The sequence below is a fragment of the Mus caroli genome, chromosome 8 (assembly GCF_900094665.2).
Source record: "Mus caroli chromosome 8, CAROLI_EIJ_v1.1, whole genome shotgun sequence".
Lineage (NCBI taxonomy): Eukaryota > Metazoa > Chordata > Mammalia > Rodentia > Muridae > Mus > Mus caroli.
This window is the reverse complement of record NC_034577.1, coordinates 85,935,344-85,962,921: the sequence shown is the minus strand read 5'-3', so window position 1 is coordinate 85,962,921 and position 27,578 is coordinate 85,935,344. Positions and strand designations below refer to the sequence as shown.

Genomic DNA, 27,578 nt, shown 5'->3' with positions numbered 1-27,578 from the left:
AGCACTTCCACCTTGGTGGTGCACAGCGACTGGAGGCTCCGGGACGGCTGGGAAGGCCCAGCAGGGAAGGTGGCTGGGGTTGGGGGTGGGGCAGTGTCAACAGTGGCACGGAACCATTCTGCTGAGTGTTACAGCCCCCCCCCCCCCTTGGGAGCCACAAGGGGGCATCAAATCCCCCCCGCCCCCCCCCCCCCCCCCCCCCCCCTCGCAGCCGCGCTCATCGAATCCCGGGCCGAGGAAGCCAGATACCCACTGCGTTCTCCCTGCCTTCTCAGGGGGTGGGGTGGGGGGGTTGGGGGGGTGGGTGAGCTGGGCCGCCCCTCCCACGATGCGACCACTCTATCACCACCCCCACCATCACCCCCAGCCCCGTCGCCTCTCTTCCTCTCGGGGGAGGGGCCCGGGGGACTGGATGAACTGTCCCCAATGCGCCCCGGGTGTCCGGTGTCGTTGCGCTGTTGGACCCCGGGGGCGGCCGTCTGGGCGAAGCCTAGCGCGCGAGGTAGGCAGCGATGTTGGCTACTCACCAGACTCATCTTGCAACACGGATCAATCTCTGTGTGTACGTGTTCACATGCATGTGTGTGCTGTCTGCTCATGTATGTATAAGTATGTTCCTCCCACCTCTACATTGGTAGAGCTCATGGTTGAGTCCCCACTTTTTATCTAAGGACTCCTTGTCCCTTAGTATCCTGTGCTGCTCCTCAGTCCTATGGTCAAGAAAGTGCCGAAGGGAGCAGTCAAACTTTCCTGCTTATTAGTAGAGGCTGTGGTCTCCTGACTGCCCCGCAGAAGGAAGCCTTTTGGTCACTGAAGGCATTTGGAATGTATGTCCTCTGTGTGTCCTCTCTGTGTGACCAGATGGATCACTGTGGGTTTTGGAGCTCTCCAGGCCACAAGGCTGTGCTGGCAGCCTTGAACCTCCTGTGTGAGCCCTTACCATCTCTTGGGCCCCAGATGCTCAGTAGTGGTACCTCCATGTCGAGAGGTACATCAAGCTCGAAGCACAGAGTATAGATGAAAGACTCCCAGGTGGCCCGGCCTTGGGCGAACAGCCTGTTGAGCTGACAGTGGATGACCTCAGGGTTGGAGAGCTCATGGCTGCAGTCCAGGTCCATGGTCGGGAGGAAGAACCTAAGCTTGGCACTCAGCCATTCTGGTTTTTTGCTCAGCATCCTCATAAGCCAGGCCCACCGGTTCTCATTGCTCAGTCGGATGCTCTCGGTGTCCATCAGAAGCTGGCCCTGCAGAGAGGAAGGGAAACAGGTGAACTGGGGGTAGGTGAGTAGGGGGCAGGCAGGCTGGAGTAAGTGGCCTGGGGGTGGGTGTGTTTATGGGCTGTTAGCCGAATGCCAATTGAATCTAGAATCATCTGGGTGATGAGCCTTTGGCTGAACTTGTAGAGGAGTATCTGTACTACATAGTTGATGTGGGACGATCCATCTTGGCAGTGGATAGTATAATTCCCTGGGCAGGGGATCCTGGGCCATATGAAGAGAAGGAAGAGATCTGGGCACTAGCATTTATCACTCTCTGCATCCTGATAATGGATTCAATGTAACTGGCAATATCAAGCTGTGGCCACATTGACTTCCCAGGTGCTGGACTGCACCCTTGAGCTCTGAGCCAAAGGACTCCTTTCTCTATTGTTAGTGAATTCTATTAAAGCAACAGAAAAGTAACTTTGCCTCTCCCATGTATCTCCTCACAATCAGCTTCAGAGATGGGCCTGCTTCTGATCCCTAACTATACTCTGGCTAAGCAGAACGCACTATCAGCTCATCACAGTATACAGGTCTCTAAGGATGCTGTTCCATGGACCAGATGTGTTGCTTTCAGTCTGGGTTAACTTCAGGACAAAGTCATCTAGCCATCCCCTAATATTGTCCTTCCTTTCTTTCTTAGTAGTATAACTCCCAACTATTCCCTGGTCATCCAGAATAGATGTAGCTGGTTAGATACAGCTGCATCATGGGAGGATTGGCCAGTGGGATGCAAGTCAAATGTTACCTGCCTTCCTTGGTTCTTCCTGGTGACTGGAATGTCAACAGGATGGCTAGCCCTTGGGCAGCTATGTTGGGTCATGAGGTAGAAGCTGGGGCTGAGAAATGTGTGGGTAAAGCTGCTTATCTTCCCTGGAATCTATGACTTTAGCCTTCCATTATATGATGAAGAGATACATTTCTATTTGGTTCAAAATGCATTTAAGGATTTCTGCTTAGAGTGGACTGAAGTCTTAAACTTACACAAAACATCTGCTTTTTCTCTTTAAGCTGATCTCATCCCAAAGGTTTATTTTTAATTTTTATTTTTATTTATGAGTCTGTGTCTGTGTCTGTGTGACTGAATGCCACATACTGGTAGGCAACTGCACAGGCCAGAAGAGGTCACTGGATTCTCAGGAGCTGAAGTTACAAAGCAGTTCTGAGCCATCTGATGTGGGGGCTTGGATCTAAACCTGGGGCCTCTAAACAAGCAACAAGAACTCTTAACTGCTGAACCATCTCTCCAGCCTAATTCTCCCCCTCTAGACTGAAACTCACCAAAGGCCTACTGGGAAGAGTTCCAACAGAAGGCACAGGGCATTTACAAAGCAGAAGCCTAAAATAATAACTGATATTTGCGAGCTAGTAACTCCATAGATGGCAGGAAGCTACTGTGGCTGTGCAACTTTTTTTTGTACTGTTCATGAACAGTTTTGAAAGTGTTCCTGGCACGATTATTTATAATAATTAAAAACCAGAAGCAACACGAATAGCCAACAGTTGGGATGGGTTAATTAAATGGTGGTCTATGTATGCTGGAATAAGGTGTTTTTCAATATATTTCTCTATCATCAGTGCCAATACTTAGAAAATACACACTGTGTTAGGCATGATACTCTCTGGGTATACTATAGGCTAGCCAATCCTCACATCTGCAGAAATATCATCTCTAACTCTAGAGAGTGGGAGGCTCGCTCACTCATGAGCTAGCTGGCCTTGCTACATCGATTGTGTAACCTGTGCATGTGGTGGGGGCGGGGTGCTGACCGGGCTCATGTCCCAGCTCCTTCCAGGCCCTCTCCTCCACTAGACTTCGAGCAACTGTCTCTGCATAGACACAGAATATGTCTACATTACAAGTCACACAATATGCTCAGGTCCATGATCCTTAGGCTGGGACCACTGTCCCTGGAGAGTGAGTGTCTCAGGTCAAGGAAGAGAGATGGAAGTGCCCAAGGTCAAATCCCAAGGTCACGGCAGAGCTAGGATCAGAACTATGACTTCTTGGCTCCCAGGTCAGTAAACTTCCAAAGCCTTAGATCCTCAGGTAGCATGAGACAAAGGCTTTGTGTGATTTTTAACCCTAAGGTTGTATCCACTTGAGGATATGACCTCCTTACTAGGCTATGCTGTCTAGCAGCCATATTCCCTGGAAAAGAATCACTCGGGGCATCGCAGGACAGATGAAAAGGAGGTCAGTGAGAGGCTATTTCTCCGCTGGTGAAATGAGCCAATTCAAGCCAGATTAGAATATATTAAAAGGCAGGTTTATTGGGAAGCTGCTCTCAGGTGAATTCATTGGCCCCAAGGATTGAGGCTAAGGGAGTTGCCATGCGGGGTAGGGGAGAGAAAGAGAGAAAAGGTATATGCAAAGAGGAGATGAAGAGAGAGCGCAAAATGTCTGGATTGTATAGGGAGAAGCCACCTGGGGGAAGGGCAACTGAGCCCCTGGGCTGGAAAGTTCAGGGGTGGGGGCAGGGTATGCCAGGTAGGGACTGAGGGATGCTGGGAGAACCTAGAGGCCAGGTCTGCTTTGATATGTAAAATATATAAAACACATACCTCAGTCCCTTTTCCCAGGGTCTGAAGCCAGTCTGGATAGGTGACACTGGTGTGGTTCCTTATCCTCTCTTCAGTCTGTCATGGAATCTTGGTGTCCCCATAAGGGTCTTGGAATAAGACACCAAGCTCATGGTGTTAAACAACCACTGCTGGGACACAGGGTGTACCTTGTCATTATAGACATGGTGATTTCTGTGAAAAACAGCCTTGGGGACAGGATTTCACAAAAGATCCATGGCCCAAAGCCAGGAGATGATTACAGGCCAAGTTTACTACCAGTTCTTCTTGGTGGGCCTTGGGGACACGTACAAATGTCGAGCTTGCCTTCTTCTGGGCCCTTGATGGCCTCATAGGACCCTGTCCGCTTGCATTCAGCTGTGGCTGTGAGATTCCTTTTGTCTGGTGAAATACATTTAAAAACAACATAGGTCACGTTTGTACAAATATTTCCAGAGCTAATGTGTGACTCACCGTGATCTCTTCTCCCCTGATGCACTTCAGGTCATGGCTACTCCTTTAGCCTGAATCTGGGCCAGAGGACAGAGTGGACCAGTGCTCCTTTCTGTTCAAACACCAGGAAAGGAAAGCCAGGAAATGTTGCTTGGGGGGCTATTTGTTACCACAGCTGACACACACTTAGTGTGACCTTGAGCTGGTTTCTTCCCTGACTGTTGTGGGGGAGTAGAGGAAGCCTTGGGTGAGCGTACCTCATTGGTGTGAGCATGGCTATGGTGAAGAGCTCCAATCCTGAGACTTATGGAAACGACAAAGCCTTTGTCCCTGGTGGGAGTGTAAACGTGTAAATGCAGGGCCCACAGTTTCCTTTCCTGGATGTTTATAGCCTGGGACAGCTCCCTTACAGTGACCCCTCCCTGCCCAGCTAACCCCTCCACCCCTGTGCTATGCAGTATAAGTATAGCCAAGCTCCTGATAGCACAGTAGACACCCTCCATCCGAGCCAGCACAATCCACCAGATCCCTACTTTTCTGAATGTATCTGTTGTTTCTTCATTCCTGCTCTGCCCCAGGTTTCCAGGACCAAGCTGTGCAAGACATGGCAAGGTATGTGCCTCAGTCATACCGTCTACAAATAGGTAGAGTGGAAGCTCAAAGCTCTTCGAGATGTTCTGTGCCAATAATTTTCATTCTCACACTCAACAGTCCCCAAGGGCAAATTTGTTAGGTCTGGATAATCCAGTTAAGACAGGTGACAGCACTCAACTCTCCCTGAGTGTCCTTGGCCAGGTGTTACAACCAGTAAAAACAGTACTCAGCTCTCCTTAAGGGCACTCAGACGGGTGGTATGCTTAGTTAAAGTATTGTTACAGATGTTTATGTTCCACAACTGGATAATGTGTAGAGAGTGAGAGACTTAAAATCCTCAGCCCTAAATGGGAATGTCACCATCACACCTCTCTGCTCAAGGCTCAGGAGTCTATGCAAAAGGGGAGATAGGTTTTTTTTTTGTTTTTGTTTTTTTGTTTTTGTTTTTTGTTTTTGCTTGCTTGTTTATTTTGCATTGTTTGTCTTACTGATTTTTGTTTTGATTTCTTTTTTTGTTTTTTGTTTTTTTTTAAAAAAGAGAGAGAACACAAAATTGGCTAAGTAAGGAGATGGGGAGGATGGTGGGAGGAATTGAGGAAGAGAAAAACATGATCAGAATATATGAAAAAATTAATTGAAAAAGGAGGGAAAGGACCCTGATATAGCTGTCTCTTGTGAAGCTATGCTGGTGCCTGGCAAACACAGAAGTGGATGCTCACAGTCAGCTATTGGATGGAACACAGGGCCCCCAATGGAGGAGCTAGAGAAAGTACCCAAGGAGCTAAAGGGGTCTGCAACCCTATAGGTGGAAGGATAATATGAACTAACCAGTACCCCCTGGAGCTTGTGTCTCTAGCTGCATATGTAGCAGAAGATGGCCTAGTTGACCATCATTGGGAAGAGAGGCCCCTTGGTCTTGCAAACCTTATATACCTCAGTACAGGGGAACACCAGGGCCAAGAAGTGGGAGTGGGTGGGTAGGGGAGTTGTGGGGGAGGGTATGGGGGACTTTTGAATAGCATTTGAAATGTAAATGAAGAAAATACTTAATTAAAAAATTTAAAAAAAATAAAAAATAAGAAAAAGGAGGGAAAAAGCAATGTTACTGTTCGCTCATCACCCTTACTTTAAAATAAGTTAAGTGGATAGGGACCCTTGGCCGTCAGACCCTTCCTTGTGCTTGGTTGTTTTGAGTGGGGAGCTGCCCACTGAGCAGCCCTTCTCTCGGCAACCAGCAGGATTGCTGTTATGGAAGTCAGGTCTGCCAGTTCTAAGAGGCTCCTCTCCTGCTTCAGGAGGCCCTGCTTCAGCGGCTTCTACAGTCCTTTGTCATCTCTGCTGCCTCTGCTCTCTGCCATCTCTGTCCCTAGCCTCGGTCTGGAACTCTTCAGCAGTGTTCCTGCCTCTCCTGTTTGCAGACACTGTTTCCTCCAAGGCTGCAGCTGCTACCAGCCCAGGCTTCTCTACCAATGAGAATAACCACAGTAGGCAAGAAAGGATCCCTCCAGAGTAGCCTTTTATTGAGCACCAGGGCAGCATGAGATAGTGTCTCCCTGCTGACTCAAAAGAACAAGCCACTCTAAATAAGAACAAGCCACTCTAAATGGGTAGATTAGAAGCTTGAAGCTCCTTGAGAAAGTCTGCCAAAGACCTTCATTCTCATGCTGAATGGTGGCCCAGGGCAAGTTTGTTGGGTCTGGATACTGAAGGTCAAGAATGATAACACTGGTTGCCATGAAGGCTGAAGGTCCCGATGTCTGGGACTCAGGGGCTATAACACTAGTAAACTCCAGATGTCTCACACTTTGAGAGCTGACACCCACCATATCTGCTCCCAGCTGTTGCAGAGGGCTGAGGGCTACACAAGCTGCTTAGTACCCAGTAACCAAGCCCAAAGCCAAAGGCTCTACTCCGATACATAGAACTCTAAGACTCTGGCTTCTAATGCTGTAGTTCTCAGGGCTTGGACCTGAGTGTCTTTGGCACTCCAGGGGCTAGGACTAGAAGAATTCTGTAATAAGAATTTTATAATCTTGTTTTGTTTTTAAACAGAGAAATGTCATAAAATGTTATGGGAATATGTTCTGGTTTAGTGTGTAATCATTTCATGTGATATGGGGCTGTTCCACAGTAGCTGACTGTGATTTGCCTCATGCTCTGGCAGGGGAGTGGTTTTGCCAGCTGCAGACAGTTTCTGTGAATGTGTGACATTTGGAATTTTGGAGACTTCAGAGGATATATAAATGCTAGGGCCTTGAGATGCAAGGTTATTGTTGGTTGTGGTTTGTTAAGTAGTCCTGTGGGAAAAAAGAAAGAAAGAAAGAAAGAAAGAAAGAAAGAAAGAAAGAGAAAGGAAAGGAAAGAAAAGGAAAGAAGAGAAGAGAAAAGAAAAGAAGAGAATAGAAAAGAAGAAGAGGAGGAGGAATGAGGAGGGGGAGAAGGAGAAGAAGGAGAAGACAACAAAGAATAATAAATAATTAAATTCTGATGGTGAAGATCAAACTTGCCCCAAGGAACTTGATGCCTCTAATCAACAGGAAGCAGTCTAATGATAACGCTGCCCCCTTTCCCCTCTATCCTTTCTACTCTCCTATCTAGGGTTAGGAAGTGTACTGGCTAGTTTTGTGTCAACTTGACACAGCTGGAGTTATCACAGAAAAAGGAGCTTCAGTTGAGGAAATGCCTCCATGAGATCCAACTGTAAGGCATTTTCTCAATTAGTGATCAAAAAGGGGAAAGGCCCCTTGTGGGTGGGATCATCCCTGGGCTGGTAGTCTTGGGTTCTATAAGAGAGCAGGCTGAGCAAGCCAGGGGAGACAAGCCAGTAAAGAACATCCCTCCATGGCCTCTGCATCAGCTCCTGCTCCCTGACCTGCTTGAGTTCCAGTTCCGACTTCTTTCAGTGATGAACAGCAATGTGGAAATGTCAGCCGAATAAACCCTTTCCTCCCCAACTGCTTCTTGGTCATGATGTTTGTGCAGGAATAGAAACCCTGACTAAGACAGGGAGTTAAAAGAGAAGAAGTAAAGAGGTGGAAAAGGGTGGAAGAGAGAAAGGAACCCACAAAGTAGTAAATGCCAGCTACAGAATCCCTTGTCTACTCTTAGTTTCCATCTACAGCAGCAAAAGGGTACAGCTGACCAGTGGCACAGGGAAGTGGGGTTGGGAGTCTTGGCCACAGGAAGAGAGAGAAGGAAGAGATGGGAGGGGAAAGGAAAAGAAGGAAGGGGAGGAAAATCCACTTACCTGGCTTCTTGGATCATGATAGATGGTGTCCCCATATAGAGGGTCTTCTGAGTGTCTGGGATTTGTCCTCTGACCCTCAGTTTATAGGCTGTTTCTATGGCTCAGGTCCTAAAGAGAGAGAAAACAAGGTGCTCTCCCCCTCTTCCAAACTCAAGAGGAATGATGCTGTGTCCAGGACTCCAGTCCCTGCCTCAGAGGACACTTGACCCTCAAAGGTCCTTCACCTTCACAAGCCAATCAAGTTCTTCCCAACCAAGTTCTGTATGTTCCTGGAGTTGGCACAGCCCAGTCATCCTGCTGCCATTTTGCCAAACTAGGAACACGGGATGACTGCCCCTACCCCCTTTAACTAAAAACCTGGGTGTCATAAGTCCATAGTTGGACCCAGCTTACTTATTTGCACAAAAGTGGAAAAATCCTCACCACAAATGCCAGCCTCTGTCCTTGCCCACAAAGTCCCCAGGAGCTCAACATTTGGAGCCTTCTTTCTTAATAGTTTAAAGCTTTACTTTCAAGTTTTTAATAAGCAAACAAGTGCTGGGCATGCATGTGTGTTGTCCTAGCACTTGCAAGGTGAAAACAGAAGGATCGGGAGCTCAAGAATATCTTCAGTTACAGAGTGAGTTCAAGGTCAGCCTGGCCTACATAAGACCCTGTCTAAAGGAAGAAGAGCAGCAGGGTGAAGCCGGAAAGGTCGTCTACCTTACTGTGATACAAAGTTAATGTTCTCTACAGTGAATTTGGTACAACAGCACCAGAAGATTCAGAGATACAACAGAGGTGTGAGGTAGATCTTCAAGTTGACACAAATGTATCTACAAGAAGACACGGGAAGTCAATGTCTCTTTCTACCCTGATGAAAACAGAGCAAGCAGCTCTGAACCTCCATGGGATGGATGTACTGGAATCCAGATCTGCTGTGAGCTAGAATTGACACCTAGGCTGTGTTATTCTGTTCCAGCAGTTTGAAGTGACTAAGACACAGCTGCCTGTGACCACAGAAAGCAGAAAGAAAAAAATATCTCTAAGTTGGTATGCAGGCAGAAGGCAATGCCACTTAAAGTCTACCAGAACACCCTAGAGATGCGAGGATGGGGGCAGTCATTTGGAGAAATAAGCAAACAGGATGTGTGGCAATAGGGTGCCAATATTACAGCGCAAGGCATTTTCAGTTAGAATCGAATAATTAAGGGTGCAGGCTGCAGCTTGGTGTGCAGTGTGTATGCATGTATTTAGCAAGCACAAGACCCTGGGGTCAATCCTCAGGAACACACAAGACAGAAAAACTGAAGGCAATTCTATCAAAAGGCCATTTTGGGGATAGGCAGGCAAGCATGTGGAGAAAGTCTCCAAATATAGTAAAGTGATTTCTAGAGGGATCAACACTGTATGGAACTTGGGTTAAAATAGAAAAAAATACAAAATGACCAAAGGAATGGAATAGAGCCAAATGAGCTTCACAGTCACATAAAACTCACTCATCAATGGCATTTCCCAACACATCCAGTTAAAGAACTATTATTAAAATTGTGTGTGTGTGTGTGTGTGTGTGTGTACACGTACATCCACATGCCTGTGGGGGTGCTCTTGCAGATCAGAAGAGGGCATCAGATCCCCTGGAGCCTGAGTTCTAGGCAGTAGTGACCTTCCCAACATGAGTTCTGGAAACGTAACTCAAATCCTCGACAAGAGCAGGAAGTGTTTTTAAACACGGGGACATTGCTACCCCAGAATAATTATTTTTAACTAAGTGTTTTTGTAAATGTGTTGCATAGGGCTGGGGAGATGACTCAGCAGGTAAAGCTGCTTGTCAGGCGCCTCGGTTTGATTCCCAGAGCCCATGTAAAGCTGGAAGGAGAGAACCGACGCTACAAAGCTGCCCTCTGATCTCCACATGCCCACCATGGCGCCCACATGCTTATATCAAACACGTGTAGATGCACACGCACTCGGGCACACACACATTCATTCTCTCTCTTGTTCATGTGCTCACTTGCTTTCTCTCTCTCTCTCTCTAATAAACAAACAAACAGTTTTAAGATTGCTTGGAACTTAAAATCCTGGGAACATAGCATTTCATACCCATATAGACTGGCTGTAAGGAAAACAACGGACTCTGTTGATTGGGATTTGAAGGAACTGGAAGCCTCACATATGGCTGACAAGAATGACACTACTTTGGAAACCAGTTTGGAAGTTCATCATAAACCCAGCAATGCCATTCCTAGGTCTAGACCCAAGAGCTATGAAAACACTGCCCACACACGTGGTCCCAGGATGTTCAGGCCGGATTGTTCATTTTCATTCTGAGATGCTCCACACTTCAATAAAGTTATTGGAAACAGTTTATATAAACAAAGGTGTTACAATAAAACATTTCTTACTGTCCACTAATTTTTCTATTTGTGTGTGTGGGGGGGGGGGGGGGGAGACAATGATAAAATGAAAGCAACACACTGGAAAAGGGTTGTATGTGACTTGCTGATCTTCCTGGTAGAGCGATGAGTCTAATAAAACATGGAAAGACACGCCGAGCATGGTGGCGCATGCCTTTAATCCCAGCACTCGGGAGGCAGAGGCAGGCAGATTTCTGAATTCGAGGCCAGCCTGGTCTACAAAGTGAGTTCCAGGACAGCCAGGGCTATACAGAGAAACCCTGTCTCGAAAAGAAAAAAGAAAAAAAAAAAACATGCAAAGACAACAACTACACAGAGAATATGGCAAATGGCACACAATGACGGGATTGAGGGGGGGGGGGAAACAGATACGTGTGTGCTTTATATTTATGGGTAGGAGATTATTAAGAGTACTCCAGGGAAGAACTCAAGAAGGTATCAGTGCATGTAAATTACCATGCTCCCCCAGTCACATGGCCCCAGAGCTCTGGGGTTATTGATACTCCCTAAGTGGCTGAGAAATAAACTTTCCTGTCCTCCACTGATGGGTGAGTCTTGTGGTTCCTTTTTTAGGAGGATGTCATTAAAGCCCTGTAGCTCCTCCCAGGTCCCCAGCTTCATCTGCATGTACTTGGCTCACATCTGACCACCTACCCATCAGCTGGAGGCCAAGGGCTTAATTTGTCTCCTTAGCCAAGGGATGCTGAGAGTTGCTGTGCAAACATCCTACTCCCTCCTCATTAGGCAGGTGCCCATTACCTATAGTACTCACTCAATGACACACCCCTGGGATGCCTGGCCTCCCCTGTCTCCATTTTCTGTCCCCATAGTGCGTGTCCCCATAGGAGCACCTCCTAAATGAATGAGCTATGTTTGTCTCCAGGTTAGTGTATGAAGGAGCCCAAACCACAACAGGAATGCACCAAATGTGGATAAGTCAAACACCCTTCCACTTAGGATCTGTCCTGTAGCACTAACCACTGTGAGATGCAGTAGCGTATGTGACATAAAAAAGTAAAATGCCATTAGTGACTTACAGTTATTTAGAGGTAAGGGCATATAGGCTGTCCTGTAAAATTTTTGAACTATCCTTGGCACATAGTAACAGGCCTCTCAGGGACAGAGACAGGAACTGCTCAGGAGCTGGCCTTCAAGGTGGATATTTACAATGTGTGTCATTCAGCTGGGAGCAGGGGAAGAGGCTAGTTTGTTTGTGCAAATTCAAGGGATTGGAATTTGGGTTGTCAGAATTCCAGTATAGAACACAAATGGTGATTGATCTCTTGCTACTACTGCTGAAGAGACCGGGGGGGGGGCAGTGCCCATCAACAGGAGATGAATTATGATGCACACATATGACGCAGCGACCAGAAAAACAATGACTACATGAATCGTGATATGGAAAGTATTCTAAACATGCTACTAAAGGAATATAACATTTAAAAAGCTTTGACCTCATAGACTTCAGTACTAATGCTCTACTAAGCCAGCATAATTTCTGACTGCATTCTAAATTGCATCCTTAGACCCCCAGAGATGAATGAAGCTTTCACCAGTAAGCAAAGAGACAACGTATCTTTGTAGCAGATAGAGACCATCACACAACTGTTCAAAATGTATAGAAAACTGACTGTATGGTACTCAGACCTAATTGATCCATCTACAACACAACCCCCACACCTAAAGCTCTGAGAACATTGTGGAAGAAGAGTGTGGGGGTTTGAGTGAGAATGCTTCCCACCTTGCAGGCTTGCAAGTGATTGAATGTTTGGTTACTGGTTAGTGGAACTGTTTGGAAAGGATTACAAGGTGCAACATTGTATCATTGGGGGTGGGCATTGAAGTTTCAAAAGCCCATTCTAAGCCCAGCTTGCTACTTGCCTGCCTTCCTGCCTGCCTGCCTATCTCTTCCTGGCTCTCTCTGTCTCTGTTTCTCTCTCTCTTTGTCTCTCTCCCTGCAGATCAGCATGTAAGGCTTTCAGCTCCAGAGCCAGCACCAGCACCACACTTGTCTGCTGTCCCACCCTGATAATGATGGACTAGCCCTCTAAAACTATAAGCAAGCCCCCAACTGAATGCTATAGTCTTAGATTCTTTTATTGTTCTACTTTTAGTATGGGTCCTTAAACACTTTAGCCTCCCTTCTAGCCCACCACCCACCAAAGGTAGTGGGAAATAAGGGCTATTAGGATACGGGGGAAGTGAGCCTGTTTTGAAATGGTTCTTTGGAACGAATCTTATCTGCTTTGTCAGGAAATCAATAGTTCAGGGGTCAACAGTGGCAGCTCGATCCACTCAAAAACATTTTACAAATATACCAGCAGTCTAGTCTGGTAATGTTGGGATAGCCAATAGAATTAGTAGCCTTGGCACCACCTAGCAGAAACAGCCAGGCCTCAGCTGAATCAACAAGAGTCACCAGGAGGACCAGGACCAGCGGGACACCAGGAGTTCTTGGCTGTGCCTCTCTCAGAGAAGACTTGTAAAGCTAGGCACATAAGCAAGACCCTATCACAATTTGTTGACTCTTATTTACACTTCCTCCAAACATCATGTGTCCTCCATGGGTCTTGCCTCACCACATGTCTTGCCTCAGCACATGAGTCTGTCTTAGCAAACTCTACATGAGTCTGTATCAGCTGACATCACTCTTCCAATCGGCCGGAGTCCACAGGAGCTGCCACAGCACCATCAGAAGTTTTTTGGTGCTTTTCTCTCTATGGAGTTAAAACAAACAGAGCTCGGCTATGCATTGTAAGGCAAACCAATACATGCATGTCATTAGTGAAGAATCCTTCATCATGAGTTCTTTCATGTGCTTGTTTTAGCAGAACATGCTTTCACCCGTGTCTGCTTCAGCAAAAGTGAAATGTTCCTTCAAGTGTCTGCCCCAGTGAAAGAGCCTTTCACCTGGGTCCACTTCAGCGAAACATCGATTCCCATGTCTGCCTTTTACATGTGTTTACTTCAACAAAACGTTCTTTGACATAACTGACTTTCCAAAGAAACCACAAGTTTCCACTTCAAAAAATGCTTTCTTTTCTAAGCATTTCCTTGGTCATGGTGCCTCTCAATAGTAATACATAGGTCAGTGACTAAGAGGGGAAGAAAGATTGTGAGAGACAGAGGAACAGAAAGTCTGCTGAGACTGTATCTCTTAGAAATGGCAGGGAAGCTACACACCCACGATACCTCAACAAAGTGGCTCCTAAACAAGACCTGAACAAGTTACAACACCAATAGACATGCAGACCCAGAAGGGGAAATCTCAGGGGAAACTACCCATAGACAACTACAGGTGATTAACAAATGAATGAAAATGACTCCCATAGTCTTTCTGGGAGGGGCGCTCTGGAGGTGTGGCCTTGTTGGAGAATGTGTGTCACTGGGGGTGGACTTGGAGGTTTCAAATGCTCAAGCCAAGCCCAGTGTCACTTCTTCTTGCTGCCTGTGGATCTGGTCAAACTCTCAGCTGCCTCTCCAGCACCAAGTCTGCCTGCATGACACCACACTTCCTGCCATGATGATAATGGACTAAACCTTTGAACTGCAACCCAGCCTCAATGAAATGTTTTCCTTTATAAGAGTTGCATGGTCACGGTGTCTCTTCACAGCAATTAAACCCTAACTAAGACAGAAGTTGGGATGAGGGACTGAAGTATTGGTATGATCGGCCTGACTATGCTTATATTTGGAGGACTTTGGATTAGAAAAGCAGTTGAATGTTTTAAGTGGGACTCAACGGGCCATACTAGTAGAAGCATAGGACACAGTGGTGCTGAGCGTGTTTTGAACTGGGGGTGCCTGGCTCAGGAGCTTTCAGAGGAGGAGAATGCTAGCATGTGGCCTAGACACTGTTCTGGTGACATTTTGACAAAGAATGTGGCTGCTTTCTGCTCTTGTTCAAAAAAAAAAATATGCCCGAGGTTAAACTGAAAGGGGTGGACTAACAGCTTTGGCAGAGGAGATTTCCAGACAGCCTAGTATTGGCTGTGTTGCTTGGTTATTAGTGGCCTCGCTTATGGAGATCTATAATGAAAAGGAGCAAGTTGAGCAAGGAAAAGTATAAAATGCACAGCTTGAGGAGAAAGGGAGCACCAGGAAGTGTAATGAAGCTACGTCCAGTACTCAAGGAGATAAACAGGTTAGATGGAAGCAAGCCCTGCCTGATGCTGAATGAAATAAAGGGACTGGTGACCTCAGGACAAGACCACACCCAGCTAAGCTTCAACTGTGAAGAGGAATTTTTAAAAAGCTTAGGGCTGGTTATACTGGCAGGCAGATTTTGAGTTTGAAGCCAGCCTGGTCTACAGATTGAGTTCCAGGACATCCAAGCTTAGGCAGTGAAGGAAACCATTAAAACCAGAAAGTTGGTGAAGATGTGTTTCAATGAGGAAACCATGTTACAGCCTAAGCAAGCAGTAGAGCCTGGCAGCTTTGGCCACATGGTTCTGGCTTTAGAGTCGAGGATACAAGAATACAAGGTACGGAATGCCCCTCCAGACTAAGGAGAGCTGTGGAGGCCAGGTGTGTGGCAGGGTGTCCTATGGACACCTAGAGAGGCTACTGCATGAAGCTGTGAAGCACTGATTGTTTTGGAGACCCAAAAAATGTTGGAGATGCCAGCGCTCTGTGACACCTGCCGAGGAAAGCTGCTATCAGGGTAGAACCAGCCCAAGAGGGGGAAGTGTGTTGCAGTCAACAGAGATGAAAGGAGTTGGAGATCTGAGGAGTGTTTTGACATCAGACATGGAAATGCAGAGCTTGGAGTTTGCCCAGCTGGTTTTCAGTCTTGCTTTCATTCAGTATTTCCTCACTGTGCCCCCATCCTCCACTTTGGAATGGTCATGTGTCTTCTGTGCCATTGTATGTTGGAAGTATGTGATCTGTTCTTTGATTTTGATTTTATGGGGGATTAAAGTTAAGAGATTGCCTTGGGTCTCAGAAGAGACTTTGAACTTTAGACTTTTAAACATTATTGAGACTCTGACAGACTATGGGGACTTTTTAAGTTGGACTGACTGCAGTTTTGCATTATGATATGGCTACAAGCCCATGAGGGACAGGGAGTGGAATGTGATTGTTTGAATGAAAATGGCCTCCATGAGCTCATAGGGAGTGGCACTATTAGGAGGTGTGGCCTTGTGGGAACAGATATGGGCTTGTTAGAGTGGTCAATACAGGTCAAATGTTCAAGCCAGGGTTTTCCTTTATAAGAGTTGCTGCGATCATGGGTCTCTTCACAGCAATAAAACCCTAACTAAGACAGGGAGAATTGGGGATGAGCCCTGCAACTAGTTATCTAATACCAGATGGTCATCTCTGAAATCATATACAGCGAATAACACTAAATAAATTTAATAAGTCACATTTATATATTCATGCACATATCTAATAATAATAATTAAAGAAAAAGAGGCCATGCATTTCTTTTCTTTTTCTTTTTTTTTTTTTTTTTTTTTTTTTTGAGTCATAGTCTATGAAGCCTCCTTAGCTACTGTGGTGGTTTGAATATGCTTGGCCCAGGGAGTGGCGCTATTAGGAGATGTGGCTTTGTTGGAGGAAGTGTGTCACTATGGGGGCAGGCTTTGAAACCCTCTTCCTAGCTGCCTGGAAGAGCCAGTTTCCTTTTGCACTGCCTTCAGATCAAGATGTAGAACTCTCAGTTCCACCAATGCCATGCTCCTGCCTTGATGATAATGGACTGAACCTCTGAACCTGTAAGCCAGCTCCAATTAAATGTTGTCCTTATAAGAGTCGCCTTGGTCTTGGTGTCTCTTCATGACAATGGAAACCCTAACTAAAACAGCTATGTAGACCAGGCTAGCCTCAGATTTACAGAGATATACCTGCCTTTGCCTCCCAAATGCTGAGATTAAAGGTATGTGTACCACAACTTCTACTGAGGTCATGAATTTAAGAGGAAGCAAGTAGGGGTTGGGGGTTGTTTGAGATTGGCAAGAGGACAGAAAGGAAAATAATGTAATTATATTTAATTTAAAATTTTGGAAGAAAAAAAACTTTGACAATTGACGGATTGATTTGAAATAGGGTCTCCCTAAATAACTCAGGTTGCCTGATAAGCTTTGAACTCATAATCCCACTTCTGCCTCCCAAGTGCTCAGGTTACAGGTTGTACAACTGTATTTTGTCATACAGTTTCCTGGCTGTCCTAAAATTTGTTCTGTAGACCAGGCTGGCCTTGAACTCAGAGATCCACCTGCCTCTACCTCCTGTGTGCTCGGAATAAAGGCGTGTGTCACCTACCACCCGGCAACAACTGTATTTTTAAATGCAAATATGTGTGTATGTATAAATGGACAACTCTTGAAGGCTATACCAGAAACTAGTGACAAATTAGATCTGGAGATGGGTCCCGGTGGACACAGAGGGAGGAGAGTCTTTTATTTGGGGCTAGGGAGCAGTGGGCTGGAGAGGGGGTAGTGCAAATCCTGAACATGTCTGGTACCACCTGGAATTCCGCCTTATGCAAATGAGGCATCTCTAGCACCCTGGCCCTGGCCAATGATAGACACTCACCCCGAAAGCCCTTACCCATCCTCCAAAGATTTATATAGCCTTTGTTCCTCCCATTAAATGAGCTGTCTCATTGAAGCTGTCTCCAGAGAGTCTGTTCTTGTGCCCACTGTCAACTGAGCTCTCTTCTGCCCCCATTTGGCTTCCACTTCCCCTCTCAGGATCCACCTGCTGCGATCTCCAGCCTATCATACTTCTATGGGCAGGGTGTGTAGGCAGAGCCTGAATGGCAACCCTGTGCTGTTTTTTGTTTAAGACAGGGTCTCATGTAGCACAGACTGGCCTCTAGCACTCTGTGTAGTTGAGGATGACCTTGAACTCCAGATTTTCTTACCTTCACTTCCCAGGGCCTGGAATGACAGGCGTACACCACCTTGCTTGGCTTCCACTGTACTCTTTTGGTCACTTTGTACCATTAATTTTATTTTGTTTTGTTTAACTTTATATGTATGTATGTGTGCTTGAGCATATGTCTTTGTACTCCATGCATGCAGGAGGCCACAGAGGTCAGAAAGGGCATCAGATCCCCGGGAATGGGAGTTGCTGACAGTTGTGGGCCGCCATATGGGTGCTGGGAACCAAACCCAGTTCCTCTGAAAGAGCAGTAAGGGATCTTAACCACTGAGCCATTTTTACAGCCCTTCCACATTTTATTATGTGCAACTTGGTTTAAAAATCATATAATCATCAACATTAAAAAACCTAGAATATCAGCCAGGAGTGGTGGAGTACACCTTTAATGCCAGCACTTAGGAGGCAGAGGCAAGCAAATCTCTATGAGTCTGAGGAAATCCTGGTCTACAGTGTGAGTTCCAGGACAGCTAAGGCTAGATAGTGAGACTGTCTAGAAAACAAACAACACACAGAAACAAAAACTAGAATATCCATTTCTTCAGTGTCTAAAGAAGGGTCATGACGTAAACATAGGAAATGATTGGTGACACTTATAAAAAATTAAATTCCCCTGTTTTGAAATCCTAAAGTGGGAATGTGGAAGCAATGATGAAGATAAAGCATTTGTACTGACTGGGAATGAATATTAAAACCAAAGAGCAATTCAAACCTATCAAGAAGATACTTTATTCTACAACGATATGGTGGATATTTGCTCCACACAAGACAAATGCCCTTTTGGATTACCTGTTTTAATTCTCAACACTCCACTTAAAATTATTTATTTATTTCTCATCAAGATAATTCGTTTTGAGTCTATGATGTACTTTGACCAAAAGACAAACGTGCAGATGGTTAATAAGGATGTGAAACATTGTTTAGCATCCTTCACCAGCAGAGAAATGCTAATTAAAACCACACTGAAGCCAGTGTAGTGACCTTTAATCGCAGCACTCAGGAGGGCAGAGGTGGGCAGAGCTCTGTGTTAGAGGCCAGCCTGGTGTACAGAGCTAGATCTAGGACAGCCAGGGCTACACAGAAACCAACCCTGTGAATAACAAAACAAATGAAAACCTACACTGAAATTCTATCTGGCCACAGTCAGAATGGCTGTCTTTGAGGAAACAGGCAACAGAACAAGCAGGAACAGGAATGCAGACTACACTGCTGGTGGGAGTGTAGAGTGATGTAGCAACTGCGGTATCAGTCTGGAGGTGAAACCACTCCCACACACATATGCAAAGGATGCTAATTCAACACACCATAGAGACAGTTGCATATATCTGTATTTATTGAAATACACATAGCTGAGTTATGGAATCAGCACTGGGGTTGTACCAGCAAAGGACGAGAGAATCCTCATATTCATTTTGATACCTCGTATGGGTTTCAATATTTCCAGGTCTCAAACTAAGCCCATGCTCACCCTTCTACACCAGCTCACCCCTCTCTCCAGCTCAGGAAAGGGCAGCAGCAAGCTTCCTGGGCCTCACAGCCCTCGTGGCTTAATCATCCAAGTACATTTCTTCATGGCCTTTGCCTACACTTGGCACCACCATTTCTCACTGGGTGCCACCCTGCCCAGTTTCAATTCTGCCTGGCCCCAACATTGTTCAGTCAAAATACAAGCAAGAATCCTCCATGATATGACTAAGTCATACTCTTAGAGTTTATTTTGAGACAGGATCTCCTTGAACTCATGACTCTCTTGCCTTAGCCGCCTGAGTAACTTGGGTTATAAGCACACTTGCAGAAACCAACTTGACAGCTTTAAAATGTTTCTCATTGTGGGGCTAGAGAGATGGCTCAGTGGTTAAGAGCGCTGGGTACTCTTCCAGAGGACCCAGGATGAATTACTAGCACCCACTGCAGGTGGCTCACAACCCCTGGTAACTCCAATTTCTGTGAATTCAGTACCCTCTTCTTCGTTTTTCCTTTTGTTTAGTTTGCTTTATTTATTTATTTTTCTTTTATTTATTTATTTAGTTTTTTGTTTCGTTTGAGGCAGATTCTCATTAAGAAGCCCAGGCTCTTCTCACATCCAAGATCCTCCTGCCTCCGTTTCCTAAACTGAGATTGTAGGCATGCGCCCCACACCTGGCTCCTGTATGTCAGAATCACTTCAAGTCCTCACATTTAATGCAATTTACTTTATTGTCCCTTTTTCTCATTAGGTTTTTCCAAATGCTGGCACTTGCTATTTTATACGGACATAAAAAAAGATCTTTCAAGTATTATTTTGATTATACATATTATAGTATACAATTTGATCATTTGATTCTGACCTGGACTCCTGTCTGCTGGGTACCAGCTGTGAGACATCACACGTTACTCAGCCTCTTGGGATCTCAATGCCATCATCTGCAAAGTGGAGGATGCTCTAGGTCAGGGTCATAAGAGCAGAACCCAAGACAGATCCTTACAAAAGTTGTTTATTAAGAGGGTCAGGGATCCAGACCAGGACTGGGTAACTATGGTCCAGAAGCTATGCATAAGAGTGTTTTGGGAGAAAGCCTGGCTTTATATCAGGGTGTGCAAAATTGGTCCTTCTAGGAGACACAGGCTCATGGACTTGTCAGTCACAGTTTCCAGGCTCGGCTTATAAAGGGAAGGCAGGCACCAGGCACCTCTAGTGAGGCAAACCATCAGCTAAGGGTCATCTTTGAAAGACAGACACAGAAGTCAGCATCCTAGTGCCATGGATGTGACAAGAATGAGCAGTATTATCTACTACTGGGTCATAACTCCAGCCCCCAGGTCAGGTTGCTGTGAGGCATGTCAAATCTGACATGGCATCTGCCCACGCTACTGATTCATGCTTAGCATTATTGTTTTCCCTGCTCCACCCCACCCCAGTCCAAGGCCGGGGTTTGAGGAAGGAAAGGGAGGGATGTGAGAGGGCACAGGTCACTGACTGCTGCTGCCATCCCTCTGGCTTCTCTCTGTGCCTCAGGATTGTGTACCTGTGTGTGTGAGCTGTGGGGAGTGGGAAACACAGAACCTTGTATTCTCATTTGATTAACGGTGTTCCCACCTTCCCTTATTGTGCTCTTTTTTTTTTAAAGATTTATTTATTTATTATATGTAAGTACACTGTAGCTGTCCTCAGATACTCCAGAAGAGGGCATTAGATTTCGTTACGGATGGTTGTGAGCCACCATGTGGTTGCTGGGATTTGAACTCGGGACCTTCGGAAGAGCAATTGGAGCTCTTAACCACTGAGCCATCTCACCAGCCCCTTTTAAAGGTCAAGCTGAAAAGCCCTGGTGCCTGCTGGAAAGAGGACAAGGAACAGGCAGTGAGAAGAAGGGCAGAAACGGAAGGTTCTTGAATGCTAACCTCAGGAACTAGAAGAATGTGGACCTGAGGTAGCCAGAAAGCCACCTCTAGTCACGGCACAGTCACTCAGACTGAAGCTCCTCAGGAGAGTAAGAGTCGCTGATGTTACTTTCTCAAGATTGAGCAGACAAGTCCTTACTTGTCTGGGAACCCAGAGCCCAGCCCTAGAACCCTCCACACCAAGCCCATCCTACAAAGAGTAAAGGCAGAGAACCTGGGGTTTCTGCCTTCATTAGGATGGCTAATGCTGCTTGGACTCTGGAGAATCAGAGAGATAGGCTGTCAGGTGCACAGATGGGAAACTGAGGTCCTAAGAGGGGATGGCACTGTTAGCAAGATGGGGTCAGGTCTATTGTCCAAGGCTCTCCCTCCCTTCATGGTCTCTGTGGTGAAGGGGAAGGGGTGTGTGTGTATGTGTGTGTGTGTTCCAGAAATCCTTTTCCCCTTGTTCATGGAAACAAGAGGAGCAGGTAAGAAACATCTTTGATCCATACATTTGATATGGTAATCTGTTTGGTAGGGTAATGATGATGTGTGTAGGTGTGTGATTGTTCCCTTTAGAAAAACTACTTCAAGCCAGGCAAGCAGGCTGAGGGGAAAAATGAGCTTGAAGCCAGGGCTGGAGATGTAGCTGCCATCTGGTCCTTACCTAGTATGTACAAGGCCTTGGATTCAGTCTTTAAGGGTTGGGAGGAAAGGGAGGGGGAAGGAGGGAGAGGGAGGGGAGAAAGGAGGGAGGAAGGAATGAGAGAGGGAGGGAGGGAAGGAAGAAGGGAGGGGGGCAGAGAACAACCTGAACTTCATAATACACTATATGAATAAAACCAAAACACCAAAACCAACCAACTAACCAAAAGATCCTGTGGCTAAACGATATGATCACAGTGCTTTTCAGAAGAGGTTGGTAGAAGCCCCATCCCCCAAAGAAAAGAGCCTCTCAGGCAGCCTGCTTGAACTTCAGAGCTGTAGAAGCAGACATTCCTCTCTTCAAACCCCTCCGGTGGTTGCCATCTAGAGAGAGGTTCTACCTAGGCCTGGGCCCCTATATACCATTTCCATGACTAAAGCCCAGAATCAGATCCCAGCTCAGCACATGTCTGTTCCTATTGAAGGCCCCTAGGGAATCTAGAAGAGCCCTCCTTCTAGGGACCAGGGTGCTGACCCCTAGCCTGGCTGGAACAGATAGCTGGGGAGGTCTGGTCTCTACTACTCAGTCCTGGGTTCTAGGGTGCATCATTCAGAAGAAGTGGCTGGTGACTAGAGAGGTCCCTCACGTTTTTGGATGCTGTAACCTCCTTGGTTCCTCTAGACCAGTGGTCCAAAATGTGTCTGCATATTTGAATTACACGGGAGCAGGGTGTCCTTTAGCAAGTCCAATGAACCATTTAGCAGCATAATATTGAGGGTGGAGTTAAGTCAATGGCTTTTCTAGAAGGTCCTGGAGCAGTCACTATATCTACATATCTGGGGACCACCACATCAGACCATGAAGATACCAGCTCTCCACTCCTAGTGGGAAGAGATTGGCTCTTTATCCCTGCATCTGGCAGTGTTCCTCTAGAAATCCATGTCCTGGTTATCCTGGCCTTCTGTGAGGTCCCAAAGGCCCTAGTGACTAGAAGGCCATTTGGGCATCTATGTCCACATAAGGACCCCAAGGGTATCGCTAAGGAAGATATCTTCCTTAGCCTCTCTGCTGTTCTTTCATACCTCAGTTCATCACAAGTGGCTCTGCCAAGTTCTATCCTGCAGGCAGGGCCCAGAATGTCCCACACAAACAAAAATGAAAGTAAAATTTGGAAATCCCCTCCTCCACTTCCTTTAGGTAGGAAAGTCAGCTTGACCAGAGAAGTACAGCCCGGCTGTGGGAGGCTAGGCAGGGAACAGGGGAAGTTTCAGATGTGAGAGAAAGAGGAATACGTACGCAGGTGCAGCTTGCTTGCAGAATTGCTTGCTGATTTTAACATCTAGGCACACTGTGACTTTTAAGTCTCAAAGCACATCCATTCTTGGACCACACAGTTCAACTTGGCAGAGAGCAAGACAGTGCCAAATAGCTTGAGCACATGGGACTGTGCACACAGTATATTTGTCACCCCCCAAGTTCTGTGTTGCAACCCTACCCCCAGTGGTTTGGGGTGGCTTCTGGAGAGGCAATTAATCCACAAGGGTGGGGTCCTGCGGACAGGATTTGTTCCTGATGGAAGTGTCTAGCAGGTTCTACAGCACTCCTTCCATCATATAAGCATACAAAAAGTAACTTGGCAGTCTGCAGCCCAAAACGGGGGACTCCATGTTGGCATCCTGACCTTAGACTCTAGGCTCTTGGACAGTGATAAATACATTCTTGTGGCATATAAGCCACCTGGGCTATGGAACTTTGTCACAGTAGTCCAAATATACTCAGGAACCAGATTCCGGGCTAAGGAGATTCTTGAAGCCATGTTTGAACAACCTAGACATCTACAATAAGGTCTTTATCGTGCCTTGGCAGTACAGGTATGAAAGTGACGATAGTTACGGGTGGACACAGCTATATCTTCAGTATGTCCCCCAAATGATCCATGCTGTATAAAAACACACATAGTATGCTCTCTGCAGGCATGCCGGCCAGTTTCTGGCTCAATCTCCAGCACCATAAGAAGGTAATAGAGCATAAAGCCCTGGGATGAACCACAGGCTGCACCCGAACATAAGTATAATGTTGCCATCAACAAATGCCCTTCTCTTAAAACTAAATGATTGCAGCCGGGCAGTGGTGGCATACGCCTTTAATCCCAGCACTTGGGAGGCAGAGGCAGGAGGATTTCTGAGTTCGAGGCCAGCCTGGTCTACAAAGTGAGTTCCAGGACAGCCAGGGCTATACAGAGAAACCCTGTCTCAAAAAAACCCAGCAAAACAAAACAAACAACAACAACAAAAGAAACTAAATGATCTAAATGATTGCTTCAACAGATTTACATTACTTTCTGCTTACAGGCAGAGTCTCAACCAGCTGGAAAGGTCTATGAATTGCAGAAGTAACAGGATGCTCCCCACAGCCTGCCCTTCAAGGATATGTGCAATTTTCTAGCTTCTGTCATAGGAAGGCTACTTTATATGACAACCAGCGTGTCACTTCCTAAAGGTCTGGAAATCATCTCACTTTTAATGTTATTTTTTAAGACATATTATTCACCAGGGACAGACATAATTCCCTAAAAGAAACTCCCAGAAGCAAACCATAATGAGGCTGTTGAATTGGAAGAGTGGGGGATTGTGTTGCTGACCTCAGGGCTGACCTAAGGTATGGCTGCCCTTGTGACTGGGCTAATCCTTCTGAAAGCAGTGCTTCCTAGACACCTGGCTGAGAAGTTTCTCCATGACTAATCAGGACACGAGACACAGGAACTGAAAAGAGAACAATTTTCTTGCTTTATGGTTTGATTTAGCCCAAAGCTCAGTCCCCAAGCCTCCTATGCTCACGCAGCAGACATCTTCTGGGTAAGTCCTTAGGTAGAGACTGACCTGTCCATCTCAGTGAGAGGATGTAAAACAGAGAGTGGTTTCTTTGCTCACACAAGACCCTGAGATCACTAATGCTGATGGGGATAGGGATGGGGATAGGGTGGGGGTGGGAGTGGGAGTGGGGTGGGGATGGGGATGGCTCCATCCTTATGCCCATGGGATGGGTACCGGGGGACAGGACTGTCTCTGGGCTGCTCACAGTAGCAATCCATTGATACAGTCTTCAGGATTTAGCAACATGGTTTCAAACATTTTAAAACTAAAGGCCAACTTCTCCCTTGAGAAGTCCTTCAGAACCAGCCAGAGGAAGCAATCCAGTGCATAGACGGAATAGAGGCCTGGCTGCTGGCGAATGTTCACTGTAAGCACATCTATGCCTGGATGTCTGAGGTTGGATTTGCCTTTTCTGAGATGGAAATTCACCGGGACACAAAGTCACCCACCACACCACCACACAGAGGAGGCTGTGGCATTTCCACGGGGCTCTGGGCTGCAGAGAGGGGTGGTGACACTGCTTGTCATGGCCCAGGGGTGCTGCTCCTTTGTAAAATTACATGCAAAATATCAACACAGCAGAAACAGTTACGAGCACAAAGGCCAACGTTGAACAATGTTCCCCCTCATTCTGCTCTCCCTTCTTCCCCTCCCCTTTCTCATCTTTGCCTTCTTCTGCCATCCTCCAGTCACCCTGGGCCACCGTTCCCTTCTTCTCCTCTCTCAAACGTTCCATGTGCCCCTCATGAGCAGGCGATATCCAGCCTTTCTCCCAAATACAGACTTCCCCAGGCCTTTCAGTATTAAAAAACCAAGTTTGTGAATCACAGACAAAGTGGAGGAGGAGATGCAAGCCAGGGGCTTGAGAAATCAAGGAAATCAAACATGGTAGAAGCTGGGGAAAGAATGCAAAAGTCCTGATGAATGCCCATAATCAGATTAATGATAATTAATAATCATAATTAATGCTGTTGTCAGCTTTGGTCAATGGAGGCTGCAAAGACTCACTGGCCAAAAATAATGACAAGAATAACTATTGGGTGCTCAGCTGTAAATGGGACATCTATACGTGCACTTGGAGGCTTAGGTAGGATTGAGAAAGAAGAGGCAGGAAAGAATGTAAGAGTCAGAGGAAGTATCTAGCAGGAGGTGCTGATGGGGCCTCACCCCTCCCTGAGTTAATGGCAGATGAGGCTGAGGAAGACATTTTAGTTACTGGTAAATGCTGCTGTGTACAAAGCCTCACACAGGTTCCTGTAACTGACCCTAATGAAACTCACTGGGACACACACAAAGAAGGAAAGATGGAGGGGGGAGGGAGAGGGGGAGGGGGAGAGGGAGATGGGGAAAGAGAAGAAAATTAGGGTCTAATTTCTCTAATGAACATAGGTATAAAATTTTTCAACAAATGCTAGCAAACCAAAGTTCGTAGCACAAAAAGCACATTCGCCATGATCAAGTTGTCTTTACTCAAGGCCGCAGTGGTAATTCAACAGATACAATCAATAAATTTAATGCACCATAGTCTCAAAAACAAAAATTGCAGGATCATATCAACTGATACAGAAAAAGCCTTTGACAGATCTAACGTCTATCTCTTCGTGATAAAAAAAAACACTATAAAAATTAGGAATAAAAGGAGCATATCTCAGCATAATGTATCTAGTTATGTATAGTTATATAAATATATAAAACAATATATGACAAACCTACAGCCAACATTATATGACAAATTCAAAATATTTCTGCTAAAATCAGGAACAGGGTAGGAGTGTCTACTTTCTCCACTCTTAATCTACATAGCACTAGACGTCTCAGCTGAAACAGCAGGACAAGAGAAAGAAAAAAAAGGATGCAAGTAAGAAAGAAAATAACGCCGATTTGAATATCATGCAATGAGTCAGTACCGAATGCATCAGAAAGTTCTTAGAACAGATAAATACTGGGCAAAGTGGCAGGATGTAAATGGCACAGAAGTCAGCAGACTTTGTATCCAATAATGAACATGCTAAGAAAGAAATATTAAAAAGTATCCCATTCATAATTGCTTTACAAATAAAACTTTAGAATAAATCTAATCGAGACAGTGGGACTAAGACTTCTACATTTATCAATGTAATCTTAAAACACCAAAGAAAGAAATCAAAGATATAAGGCTATGGAAAGACTTCCTACTGTCATGGATTGGTAGAATTAATACAGGAAAATTGACGTATTACAGAGAAGAGTTTATAGATTCAATGCAATTCTCATCAAAATTCCACTAACATTCTTCATAGAAATAGAAATAAAATTGTACAATTGTAGAAATACAAAAGATCCCAAAGCAAAGATCTCAAAAGATGCCACAGCAGTCCCGAGCGATAGGGACAAACTAGCGGTATCACATTCCTGATTTAATATATACTATGGAGCCATAGTAACAAAAACGGCATGATACTGAGACACACACATCAGTGAATAAGACAGAGGATAAACCCACACAACAACACAGTGGCTATCCGATTTTTAACAAACATACATACCATAAATATATGTTGGAATAAAAACAGAGTCTTGAACAAATGGTGCTGGATATCTACACAGAGAAGAATGAGACTAGGTAGTTATATCTTCCCTTGTGCACACACACACACACACACACACCAATTAAAAATGGGTCAAAGACTCTGGTGTAAGACGTGAACTCTGAAACCACTAGAGAAAAACTCAAGCCAAAAATTTTGAGATACAGGTTTAGGCAAAGCCCTTCCAGAGAAGATTCGGAGAACATGGGAAACAATACTAGGAACAGAAAGATGGAATCAGACACAATGTAAAGCCTTGTGTGCAACTTAAGAATCTACAGAGTGAAATAGCCCACTGGTGGAACAGCGGACAAGCTGCCGCACCTGTCCATGGGGCAGCTGATAAACAGCCGGACTAGATAACGCAAACAGCTAAATACTAGAAAACCAAACAACACAGTCAGTAAATCAGCTAATGAAATGAGCAGACAGCCCTCACAGACTGAGGTAAAAAAGGACCAATGGACATACAAATTAAAAAAAAAAAAAGGTTCAATTCCTTAGCCATCAGGAGGATGCAAATTGAAACAACAATGAGTTCCATCTCACCCCACTCTGAAAACAACAAATGCCATTGAGGATTCGGGAATGGGAAAGTATATATATTTGTGTGTCTGTGCATGTGTGTGTCTGTGCATGTGTGTACACTCACTGGGACTGTAAATTATTTTAGCCAGCATAGAAATTAATACAGAGGTACTTAAAAATAAAAGGTAAAAATAGAATC

General features: G+C 45.6%; 1 protein-coding gene across 5 annotated transcripts in view; it reads right to left on the bottom strand.

Moving 5' to 3' along the window:
- Positions 1-27,578, bottom strand: part of Nlrc5 (NLR family CARD domain containing 5) — an 86,153-nt gene that overhangs the window by 54,431 nt on the left and 4,144 nt on the right. For 3 of the 5 annotated variants that reach the window (XR_003837390.1, XM_029480351.1, XM_029480354.1), the window contains exons 2-5: positions 19,730-19,805; positions 8,119-8,226; positions 3,828-4,226; positions 941-1,244 (exon numbers count right to left, since the gene is read on the bottom strand). Coding sequence is in view for 4 of the 5 variants with exons in the window: in XM_029480351.1 (XP_029336211.1) it covers positions 941-1,232 (292 nt within the window). In the remaining variant the exon portion in view is untranslated. The remainder of the gene's footprint in view (positions 1-940; positions 1,245-3,827; positions 4,227-8,118; positions 8,227-19,729; positions 19,806-27,578) is intronic. The other 2 variants (XM_029480352.1, XM_029480353.1) reach the window with 1 other exon arrangement.